A 12091-nucleotide genomic window follows, 5' to 3' on the forward strand; every position below is an offset into this window, starting at 1 on the left:
AGGTGGACCCTGAAAGGAGAAGAATCAGAACTTTTAGGAGAGTGTTCCCTCCAGACTACTATACCTTGCCTGTCCATGACTCTACCGATAATAATTGGTCGACTTCTGAAATAGAAGAGTCCTCCAGTAGCTCAGAGGAGCAGCAGCCTCTGTGTTGAGGCACAGCCTGTGGAGAAAGGGGTCAGTGGCCCAAATGTGTGCTCTGGAAATCAGAGCTGGGTTCCTAAATCCCTTTGGGAGTCTCTATAATAGACCTGTGGTGGCTGAGGGATGTAGGTGGGAAGGGTTTGGCAGCCTTGAGCTGGACTTGTTGATGCTCTGAGCTCTGTTGTGTGTGGGAGCCTGTTCCTTTCCCCTTGCCCAAGGGCAGAGTGTTGGTGAGGGCTGGAGTTGGAGGCTGTGTGTGCCCCGAGAGCCGGTACCGTGGGGCTGCAGGGGCTCCTGCCAGCGTGGGCTTGTCTGAGCGGGGCCTTGTGCCTCTTTCAGGTGTCCCTGCTGCAGTCACAGCTGGCCCAAGAGCGACAGCACCACCTGGAGAGCTGTGCAGGGAGCAGGCGGGAGACACAAGGTGCAGAAGGGACCTCCTTGCTTCCTGAACGTCTCAGAGAGGAGCCAGGCTGCAGCTGGATGCCGTCTTAGACTTAGTCAGTAGTTTATGTTTAAAGGATAGTATAGGTGTAATTGAACCTTTATACAACTCTGTTGCATAGGATTAAGGACATATTTATAGGAAAATAAAGAGTTTATTATGATCATGAATAAACTAAAAGATCTTTGTCAGGGCTATTTACTACCCAGTGCAGAACGATAAATTCCATTATAGTGCATTATATCTGAAGCAACATTGAAGCAATTCCAGTCAAGCCCGCAAAATCAAGTCTTAATTAAAGATTGATGCTACTCACCCAAAACCAATGACCATGGGAAAACATTCCTCTCAGCCTCAAGGCGTGACCTTGATGAGCATCCTCACTCCAGGGAGGAATCTGCAGAAGGGAGACGTGTGCCACGAAGCACTTTGGTGGGGGCAGGAGAAAGCTGCCATGTGTGGAGCTTTTTCATTTGTCCTTAGGAAGCTGCAGCCCGTTTGTTCTCAGAGTGACAGAATCTCAGGCTGGGGGAGGCTGGAGGCACCTCTGGAGGTCACCTTGCCCAGCCCCTGCTCCATCAGGGCCAGCCAGAGCCGGCTGCCCAGGGTGTGTCCAGGTGGCTTTTGAGTCTCTGCAGGGATGGAGACTCCCCCAGCTCCCCGGGCACCTGCGGCAGTGCTCGGCCACCCTGCCAGTGCAGCAGCGTCTCCTGAGCTCGGAGGGCCCCTCCTGTGGGTCACTCTGTGCCCGAGGCCCCCGGGGCTGTCCCTGGCCCTGTCCCCTCTGCAGCCTCCCCCTGGCTTTTCATCCCCAGGGATGAGATGCCCTGAGCCTGCTCTGCTCCAGGCTGGGCAGTGCCAGCTCTCTCAGCCTCTCCTCATGGCAGAGACGCTGCAGTCCCTCCATCAGCTTCATGGCCCTGTGCTGGACTCTGTCCAGTCTGTCCCTGTGTCCCGTCCTGGGCAGCCCAGCTCTGGGCCCAGCACTCCAGGGCTGCCTCACTGCAGTGGAGCAGAGGGAAAGGATCCCCTCCCTCTGCCAGCTCTGACACAGCTCCCAGTGCAGCCCAGGACGCTGTTCTGCATTGCTGCAGGAGCACATTGCTGCCCCATGGGCATCCTGGTGTCCAGCAGAACCCTGCCAATCTTCAGGTTTCCAACTGGGTGGCCCCCAGCAGTCACCGCTGCCTGTGGTTGTTCCTTGCCAAGGACAGGACTCAGCACTTGTCATTGAACTGTCCCCCTTGTTGAACTGTCCCTCTGCATGGCAGCACTTCTCTCTGGCAGATCAGCCACTGCTCCTGGTGTGTGGGAGGGCACAGCCTGGCTCCTCACCCAGTTCAGTAACAAAGGTGTCAGGAAGGACTGGGCTCAGCATTGTCCTTCCAGCATCCTCCGCTAGACTCTGTGCCACTGATCACCAGGGTTCCAAGAAGGTAGAGTCTGTACAAGGCATCTTTGCTTGTACGTATAAATTCAGAAAGAATAGGCCGGATTTACAACAGGAATTTTGGCTCCATATCTTATGTGGGAAAAATGGAATGATCCACGCTCCCTCTCACTGGTGGTGGGTAAAGTGGTCCTATTGTTGGTGGCAGTGGATGTCACCTGCACAGGAACTGTGCCAGACTGGTGTGACATACTGTGGGAAGGAGCACTCTGAGGGAGGTAAAAGCTGAGCTGTAGAGATCATTCCAAGACTCTTCTTCAAGCCGTAGAAGTCCCAGTTTTGTGAAGATCAGGAACAATTCCTAGGCAAGGGCTGAAGCTGCATACATCTGTGAGTTCCTTTACCTCCTAGGTCAATTTCTCCATTAATGATAGCAGATTGTCCTGGTTGAAAAGACAGATGTCTTCCAAGGAAGCTGGGAATCTTCCTGGAATGGAGAGATAGGCCCCTCCCTCCAAATCATTATAGCTTGAAAATACTGGGCCTCCAGGCAAAGATATGGGAAGAGAAATATCAGTTCTTCACTAGAATATAAAGATATGTATATGTAGGTGAAGAGGAGAGAACAAGCAGCAGCGCCCCCAAAGCAAAGCCAGACTCTTCCCACCCGTTGGGCAGTTCTGCCTTTGCTGTAGTTCTGAGCACACCCGGCAGAGGGCGCTGTGAGCTGAGGCGGGGCAGAGGGGCGGCAGTGACTCTGCCCTGGCTCCAGGGGGCGCTGTCGGCCCCGGCGGCCTCAGGGGCCACGGCTGCGAGCCCTGAGCCAGCCCCGGGGTTAACGGCAGCCTCGGGGACACAGGCAAGCTGGGGCTCTGCTTTTCCCAGCTTCTCACCTGCCTCTTGCAGGATCCTGGCGATGGCAGCTCTGCTCTGGTTCCAGTCAAGCAGCCCCTGGGGCTCCCTCTCTCCAGAGAGAGAGAGAATAGCTGGGGTGGTCCCATTTCCCATGAAGCACCCACACAGATGGTGAGGATCTTCCTTGGTGATGGCGAGTGTGTAAAAGTCTCCGTCAACCAGCAGCTGCAGCAAGCAATGGGCTCACCTATGGAGGGCAAGGAGAATTCTGAAGCAGTGCCGGATCAAGCACCAAAAGCTGCCCAGAGTGCCCTGCTCCTAGCATGGCCAGCTGGTTCTTCCCTCAGCAAGCCAGTGCCCAACCCTGCCCTCCCTTCCTGGAATTTTCCAGTGGAATGGGAGAGTCATTGGCCAGTTCGTTTGCATCTCAGTTGCCCCACAGGCAATTCATTCCCCACAGGCATCAACTGCTCTCTCCTCGCCACATCCCCCTTTTCAAGTAACACATGAGAGAAAATTCACCAAAAAAACCACCCCAAACACACACCATTTTCCACCCTGAATTCTTTCCATACCAACATGCTACATCAAACTTTGACTTTTAAACTATATACATCGATGTATTATCCTAATTATATACGTACATACGTAACATGCAGATATGGATACTGGCACAATGTTTTGGGTAATTCACCCCAAAAACAAGGTCCCCTGGAGATATGCATTGTGTTTATCCATCTTTCTGCATCACCCACCAAGTCCAGTCCAGTCCCTGAGCAAAGACAACCCCACACGTGCATTTGTCTTTGCTCAAGGCAGAATTAATCCCAACAGTCTTTCCTAGCACCCCTCTCATGTGCACCACCAGAACTTTGTCTCCACCAGCTGTGCACAGGGGTTTGCATTGGGCATGGCCAGCTTGGTTGGCGGAATCTCTGCTATTAGCTAACCATGTAGCCTTTGCTAAATGCAGCTCCCACTGCTTGAGGGTCCCATCCCCCCATTGCCTTCAATGTGTTTTTGAAGAGTTCATTGCACTGCTGACCTTTCCTGGCCGCTGGTGCATGGTCGGGAATGTGATACACCCACTCCATGCCAGGTTCTCTAGCCCAGGTGTTGATAAGACTGTCCTTGAGATGAGTCCCTTTGTTGGACTCAGTTCTCTCACAGGTGCCATGCCTCCAAAGGAGCTGCTTTTCAAGGCCCAGCATGGTGTTCTGGGCAGTGCCATGAGGCACAGGGTAGGTCTCCAACCATCCAGTGCTGGCTTCTACCACTGGGAGCATGTAGCACTTGCCTTGGCGGGTTGGAGGCAGCCTGATGTAGTCAATCTGCCAGGCCTGGCCATACTTCTGTTGGAACCATGGCCGCCATACCACAGGGGCTTCACCTGCTCAGCTTTCTTGGTGGCAGCTCCTGTCTCACAGTCATGGATCACCTGGGAGATGCTGCCCATGCTTACATGCATCCCTGGCTCTCGTGCCCACCTGGAGGTGGCATCTTTGCCCTGATGGCCTGAGGCACCATGGGCCCATCGAGCTGTGAACAACTGTCCCTTGTGTTGCCAATCCAAACCAATCTGTAACACCTTGATGTTTGCAGCCTGATCCACCTCTTCATTCTTTCCGTGCTCCTCATTAGCTCAACTCTTGGGCACGTGGGCACCCACATAACAGACTTTCACAGGTAGCATCTCTACCCAAGTGGCAATGTCTTGCCATTCGTCTGCAGCCCAGATTGCTTTTCCCCTGTGCTGCCAATTGTCCTTTTTCCACCTTTCCAGCCAGGAAATGCCTCCACAGAGCATTGTCTGGCATCCAGGAGTCAGTGGAGAGAGACAGTTCTGGCGTCTTCTCTCCCTCAGCAATGTCCAGGGCCAAATGGAAGGCTCTGAGTTCAGCAAGTTGGCTCGATCCACCCTCTCCTTCAATACCTTCTGCAGCCTGTCCTGTGGGGCACCATTCAGCCGCTTAGCACTTACTGTTTGTCCTAACTATGGGACAAGAACTGTCAGTGAAAAGAGCAGAGCTTTTTCTGCTTGTGGCAGTTGGTTCTAAGGTGGAGCTTCCTCAGCACAGGACACCTGTTCCTGCCCCTCTTCTTCCAGTAGATCAAAGTTGTCACATTCACGCCAACTCATACTTATCTCCAAGACCCCAGAGCAGTGTGTGTATCCAATACTGGAGTGCTGTGTGATGAGGGCAATCCATTTGCACCTGTGCCATGTGTTGCTGTACCTGGACAGCCAACGGGAGTCCCTGTGACAGGTGGCCATCAGGTTCATCGGTGAGCCACGAGCCTGGGATTACCCTGCCCCACCCTGTTCCACCCTGCTCCACCCAAATCTGGCCTGCCACACCCAGCTCCACCCAACCCTGGCCTGCCACACCAAACCCCGCTTCTCCCTTCTCTATCCCGCCTTGTCCCACTCCATCCCAGCCCCACCCCACCCCATCCCAGGCCGGCCCTACCACGGCCCACTCTGCATCACCCAGCCGTGCCCGGCCCTGCCCTGCCAAACCCTCTCCCACCCTTCCCTGCCAGCCCTGCTCCACCCAACCCTGTTCCTCCTCACCCTGCAACCTCGGCCCCGGCTGCTGCCCCGGCAGCGCCATCCGTGCCCGGCGCCGTGGAGCCCCGCCTGGCCTCGGCGCTGCTGCCGCCCTCTGGCAGCCGTGCCCTTGGGCGGCAGCGAGCGGCAAGGGCCCGGCCCGAGCCCTGCCGGGGCCAGGAGCCCGTGTGGCCACGGGGCTGGCAGCGCCGCTGGGCTGGCAGGCAGCTGTGGCGCTGGCGCCCTGACAGGCTCTGTCTTCTCAGGGATGGCCGGGCAGCACCTCAGAGGCCACAAGCGAGAGCTCCGCCACATCTGTCAGGGTGAGTGAGGCCAGAGGGCTGCCAGCCCCGGCTGCCGGGGGCAGCTGCAATCCCTGCCCCGCTGCCCAGGGCTCTGCTCCCTGTGCGCAGCAGGGCTGCCTTGGCCAGAACACACACTCCCATTTCAGGCCCACGTGGGGCAACAGTGTCCGGCAGCTTCGGGCTGATCCCCTTGCTCCCGGCTCCCTCCTGGCCATGGCCAGAGCCGGCTGGCATGGCCCTGCCTCCGGCGTCTCCTCGGCTCCCCAAAGATCCGGGATCTGACCGTGCCTCTGTTCCTCTCTCTTGCAGCCCTTGAAGACAAGGCAGAGGACATCAGCCCTGCCACCAGCAGCCTGGCTCTCGAAACAGCCTTTGTCCTCCGGGCGGTGGAGAGAGCTCCGGGCTCCATCTTGCAGAAGGTGCAAGATCAGTTTTGCAGGGCCCGCAAGAAACGGCCTTGTCTCTGGGGCCACAGCTGGCTGTGCTGCTGGCGCTCTGAGGAGAGCTGATTTGAGAGGCTCACTGTCTGCTGGGGCCACCTGAGCCAGGAGGGATTTTTTTTTCTTAATGATTGCTTTATTTCTTCTTTTTCGTTTTTTTTTTTTTTTAGGATATAAATGTAGAATGTGTTCTAATACCCAGACTCCCAAAAGCTCTCTTTGGTGCCCAGCGTCCGCAGGGCACGGGGAAAGAGGGAAAAACAGCTCATTGTGCCAAGTGAGCTGCCCAGGTGTGCAGTGGGGAAGGGAAAATGGCCAGAAGGCCCTTGGCCTTTGGTGGTTCTGCTGAAGCCTTTGTGCTGGCCACAGAGCGGCTGGGCAGGGGCCGGAGCTGCAGGGATCGCTGCCGGCCTGGTGCCTGGAGATGGCCACAAGCCCTCCTGCCCAGCCAGGAAGGGCCATCTGTGTCCTCCTGCCCGTGTGTTGCTGGCTGCATTGCTGAGGCCTCTGAGGTGCCTCTCAATGCGGCTCCTCTAGAACTCCCTTGGGGCTGCGCCACTGCCGGGCACCTGGGCCGGGCTGGGGAAACCCTGAGGGGACGACGGGGCAGTGGGAGGCCGTGAAGGCATGAGGTGCTGCGGAGGCGCTGACGGGACAAGGCGCTGGGAAGGCACGAGCGCCCTGTGAGAGGGAGTGGGTGACAGGAGGCTCCAAGGGGACAGGAGGCCCCTGAGGGGCTGCGCTGTTGGGAAGCCCTGAGGAATTTGCTGTCATCCTTGTTCCTGACAGCCGGCTGCTCTGGCGCTTCCCCAGAGAGGCTCCCAAGCCTGGGGCAGAAGCCCTGGAGGCTGGGCCTCAGCAGGAGGGTGGGGACACCCCAAGGTGCCCAAACTGGGCTGGCTGGGAACACGGAGGGCAAGGGGGCCCTGCCGGGGCACGGTCACTGGGTGCTGCCAGGGCAGTGGGCAGAGCAGGGCTGGCGGCCAGCCCAGGCCCCCGCGGCTGCCCAGGCCATGGTGCTGAGGATGAGGCCCTCCTGACACAGAGCTCTGGGCCCGAAGAGCTTCTGTCTCCGTGGCCAGGGCGGCGATGTCTCCTCGAGCAGGGCTGCTGAGTCGCTGCTGCCAAAGCGGCTCTGGACGCCACAGAAACAGCACCAGAGCGTGCACAGGAACAGCAGCACCCCGAACGCCGGCACCTGCTCCAGGAGGCGTCTGCACCAGCCGCCATTCCAAAGGGGCCATGCTGTGGGCACTATTGCACGTGGTTTTGCGAAAGGCTTCAGCACGCTCGGCCACAATGGCTTTCTCTTGGCTTGCCAGCCTCACAGCAATGCTTGGCAGCTGCAGCTGCAGCCTGTGCCCCTGACTGACTACAATGGCTGTGCTTGAGGGCAGACTCGCCTTCCACTGGCGGGTGTCCCAAGGCAGCGACATTGATGCGATTGTGAGAGGCAGCACGAGCCCTGAGCTGCAGTTGCCATCCCTCTCCTCCATGCAGGCACCTTAAAAACATGTGCCTGAGCTTCCAACCTAAATCCTGGACTGGTTTGGAACAAAGGAAGCAGCAGGAGGCGCTGAAGAAAGGCAGGCACTTGTGGCCACCATTCAGGGCTGGAGGGAAGCACTTTGCTGTCTGCTGAGGACATGGCTCGCTTAACGAGCTCAGGCTTGGCTGCTGGAAGATCCAGCTTTGCTCTTGCTGGAGCCCATTCCCTACCAATGCATGGGCTTCCATCGTTCCTGAATCAAGTCTGCTGGACCTGTCTGTCCTGTGTGCATCTGACAGTAGAAAAGAGCAGGACATGGCTGCTTCCAGCACTTGTCTTGGCTGCTCCTTCATGGTGCTTGCACCACCATCAGAGACACAGAACGGCTTCTCCTCCCAGAGTTATCCCTATCCTCTGCACTTCCCCGGGTATCTGCCTTGATGTTCACCGGGGACCTCCCTGTTTGTGGCCGTCCATTGCCGTGCTCAGCAGGCAGCCAGTTGTGTTTGCACGGGAGCTGCCACAGGAAGAAACGCAATAAGTGGACAGTTGAAGAGCAGAGGCCAGGCCAATTATTTTTCCTTCCGAGTGTAAGACAGACAGAAAAGCACAAGGAAACATGACAGTGTTTTGGTGGAGTCTCTTTGTCCTGTGAAATTCAGAAGCTGCTGGTCTTTCTGTGCTACTCCTAATCCCTTCCTTGAAAAAATCATTCCAGGAAGGAGCAACACCAGCTGACACGTGCCAAGTGTTGCCACCAGTTGCTCCAGGTGCTCCTCCCAAGAGCCCCTGTAGGATGGAGCACAGCCCCCAGTGCACGTCGGCTTTGGCTGCCCTCTGGCAGAGAAGCCCTCTCGAGGCACAGGTCTCTGGGGCAGGAGATGGGCAGCAGCACTGCCAGGGCTCGGGGGGACTCTGCTTTGGCGGGGACTCTGCCACACCTGCTGATGTCAGTGCTCCCTGAGCCCCAGGGCTCAGAGCAGCATTTGTGCCCTGGCTCACACGTTCCTTGCCTCTGTCACACGGCCGCCCTTAGCACCAGTGTCACTGAGTCCTGTTCAGACGATGTCTTTGCCTTTCAGAGTCACTTTGCATTGGCATGTGGGGCACTGATTGGTAATACATTGTGTCCAAAATTTCTGCCGGACACCTGTGGAAGCAAACCCCCGCCCCTCTGTTCAGTTATCAGTGGTGTAGATATGGGTGCGGTTGGGCAAAGTATTTTTATAGATACATTTTATATTATTGGCTTTTTACAAATATTAAGATGGATTCTATATGTGTATTAGATTAACTTTTCTATAAATGTATAGAGTTTTTTCTCTTCTTAACGAAACCTAGACATAGTAGTTAAATAGCTGATATAGGATGCCTTTGTTAAACTGCCTGCTTGGTTGGGATAACATTATAAGAACACATGATGGAGACCCCGTGCTGCTGACATGCCAATTATCAGTACCCACCATCTGTAGAAAAAATGGACCAAAGCCCAAACAGGAGGTGATAACAAGGGCAGAATGAAACCATAGCCATGAAATGCACATGCTCTGAAAAGGTGGACCCGAGGAGGAGCCATGCTAAACAATATTAACTAGTTTGGGGAAAAGTATAAATATGCATAATTGTTTATTACTATGCAGTAGGCTGATGCAGTAGAAAGGGTATGTAAAGGACATCTCTGAAATAGCAGGTGTGCTCTTGGCTGAATGCCAAGCACCTGGCCACAAAAACTTTTGCTTTATTCTCTTTGTTTCTTATTGTCCTTTATTCAACTTTCAAATTTTTACAGGAGAGTGAACCTTGTTTTTCACAGTGGGGATGAGTAAAATGAGGTTTGGGGTGCTCAAATGCCTCAAGAAAGCACCAAAAAACCCAAGCACCACATTCCCTTCATGCCTGGGCTGGTGGTCCAGCAGCTCAAGCAGAAGAGTCCTCCAGGAGCTCTGGGGAGCAGCAGCCCTCGTGCTCCTCAGCCGGTGGAGAAAGGGGTCAGTGGCCCAAATGTGTGCTCTGGAAATCAGAGCTGGGTTCCTAAATCCCTTTGGGAGTCTCTATAATAGACCTGTGGTGGCTGAGGGATGTAGGTGGGAAGGGTTTGGCAGCCTTGAGCTGGACTTGTTGATGCTCTGAGCTCTGTTGTGTGTGGGAGCCTGTTCCTTTCCCCTTGCCCAAGGGCAGAGTGTTGGTGAGGGCTGGAGTTGGAGGCTGTGTGTGCCCCGAGAGCCGGTACCGTGGGGCTGCAGGTGCTCCTGCCAGCGTGGGCTTGTCTGAGCGGGGCCTTGTGCCTCTTTCAGGTGTCCCTGCTGCAGTCACAGCTGGCCCAAGAGCGACAGCAGCGGCAGAACTGCACTGAGAGCTGTGCAAGGACCAGGCAGGAGCTGTCAGACCTTCACCAGGAGCTGTGCTGCTCCTTTGCAGCTGTGCAAGGAGCCCAAAGCTGCTCTTGTGGAAGCTGAGACTTGAAGCTGCATCGCTCTCTGAACCTTAACTTGGCACTGACATCCTTGGGCTGTGTGTCTCTGGAGAGACAGGCCTTACAGAAGGCAGGTGCAGCTCTTCTATTCCATGCAGGAGGTGTGCCCTGCTCAGAAGCCAATTTCTGTAAACAGGGGCACAAAAATCCTCCCTAGGACACAGATGAACACTGTCAAAGATGAGGGCAAAAAATACCTGCCAAAGCTTCTGCAAACAAACCCATTTGGTTCTTGAAGGTCTGTTTTAGCAAGGAATCTTTGATGGAAGCAGCACGACTTTTCTACTGCCTACAAGACCTAGTGATTTATTGCCAAACAGAGAGCAGGGAAAAAATGCACTCGTGGCTGTCTCTGAATTCTTAATCTATTTTGTGAGCCTTAAACACTGCACCTCTTGGCTTTTCTCTGTAGAAGTTTGAAACGCCCATGACACACCATTTTTCCTCCTCATGTAGCTGTTCTAAAAGCAAAGCTGTCCATGAATATTTGTAGGCACCAAGAATTTTTTAGGCTTTTCCATACATATGCCCTTTGTCAGGGTAGACAGAAGAATTCCTGTGACTCAGGAATGAAGCGCATCCCTAAAGAGCCTGCAGGTCTTGAGGATGCTGAGCCTTCAAACTGACTTCTGAGCCAGGTCCCTGCCCAGCTGCCCAGGAGGGCTCTGGGGACCCAAGGGAGGCAGGGCCCGTGCCAGGACCGGCAGGGAGCTGGGATGGGGGGAGAGCCAGGCAGGGCCTCTCCAACAGCCCCTGGAATGCTGGGCTTTGGGCCCTGGCAGCCATCACAAAGGCCATGGAATGTTGGGGATATGACCCTGGCAACTGTCACAAAGGCCATGGAATGCTGGGGGTTGGATCCTGGCAACAATCAACAGCTCCTGGCTATTGGGGTTTGTACCCTGGAGCTGTCAACAGCTCGTGAACTTTGGGGCTTGGACCTTGCAAAAGCCAAGGGCACTTTGTGCTATTGACCCTGCAAAGGCCAAGAACCTTTGGAAATTCGTGTTTACACCTGGCAAAGTCCAAGGGCCTTTGGATATTGTTGTTTACACCTTGCAAAGACCAAGAGCCTTTGGAAATCGGAGTTTAGACCCTGCATAGACCAAGGGCCTTTGGTCACTGATAGTTTCTCACTCTTCGTGCGAGGGGCGGATGGAGACCCGGAGGGTGAGTGACAAAGCCGCTGCTCTCCTTGCACCAAGCCCAGCCGGGACCTGGCAGGGCCTGGGCTGCGCCTCGGGGAACAGTTCCCTTTGGGATTAGCAAGGGATTGACAGTTGGCTGTTGCAGAGCTGGCAGCAGCTGTGGTGCTTGCCCTGGGGACAGGCCTGGCAGGGAATGGGGGGCTCCTGGCTATCCCCAAGCACAGCCACATCTCCTCCACTGTCCTTGTCCCACTGGAGGCCGTGGGCACAAAGAAGGGAGCAGCTTTACATTGCCTTCCCCTCACCCAAATTACAGCACAGCCTCAGTGCTTCCCAGAGTCAAGAATGAGTTTCTCCCTGACATCTCCAAAATGATCCCCAGTGGCTTAGAGAAGGTCACAAGGATGATAGGAAGCATCCTGCAAGGGCTGGAGCACCTGTGCCAAGGGGAAAGGATTCAAGAGTTGGGGTTGTCCAGGCTGGAGAAGGTTCCAGGGTGACCTTAGAGTCCCTTCCAATGCATGAAAGGGCTTCAAGAGAGCTGGAGAGGGACTTAAGCCAGGGGCCTGCAGGGACAGGACAAGGCTTCCCAGCGAGACATGGCAAGGATGGATGGGAGGGAATTCTGCCCTCTGAGGGTGCTGAGGCCCTGGCACAGCTTGCCTAGAGAAGCTGTGGCTGCTCCTGGATCCCTGGTGGTGTTCATGGCCAGGTTGGATTGGGCTCTGGGCAGCTCCCCTTCTGGTGTTCTTAGAAGTGATGAGACACCTTCCAGCATGTTTGTTTTCCCTGCTGTCAAAGTCCTGGGCTGAAAATATTGCCAAGAAGAGGAGGAAGAGCTCAGCTGGAAG

At 55.5% G+C, this 12091-nt stretch overlaps 1 protein-coding gene and 1 long non-coding RNA gene across 2 annotated transcripts in view; one reads left to right on the top strand and one right to left on the bottom strand.

The window, feature by feature from the left end:
* Positions 1-905: 905 nt before the first annotated feature.
* LOC134426775 (uncharacterized) lies at positions 906-3974 on the bottom strand. The gene is made up of 3 exons (XR_010030040.1): positions 3880-3974; positions 2873-3081; positions 906-986 (listed from the first exon to the last, which is right to left on the bottom strand). It is a non-coding gene; the product is annotated as an uncharacterized LOC134426775 (long non-coding RNA).
* Positions 3975-11247: 7273 nt separating this feature from the next.
* The window catches only part of LOC134427132 (myosin-11-like), a 29854-nt gene continuing 29010 nt past the window's right edge, over positions 11248-12091 (top strand). Inside the window, exon 1 of the mRNA XM_063172716.1 lies at positions 11248-11262. Within this exon, the coding sequence (XP_063028786.1) occupies positions 11248-11262 (15 nt within the window). The remainder of the gene's footprint in view (positions 11263-12091) is intronic.

The sequence above is a fragment of the Melospiza melodia genome, chromosome 19 (assembly GCF_035770615.1).
Source record: "Melospiza melodia melodia isolate bMelMel2 chromosome 19, bMelMel2.pri, whole genome shotgun sequence".
Classification (NCBI taxonomy): Eukaryota; Metazoa; Chordata; class Aves; order Passeriformes; family Passerellidae; genus Melospiza; species Melospiza melodia.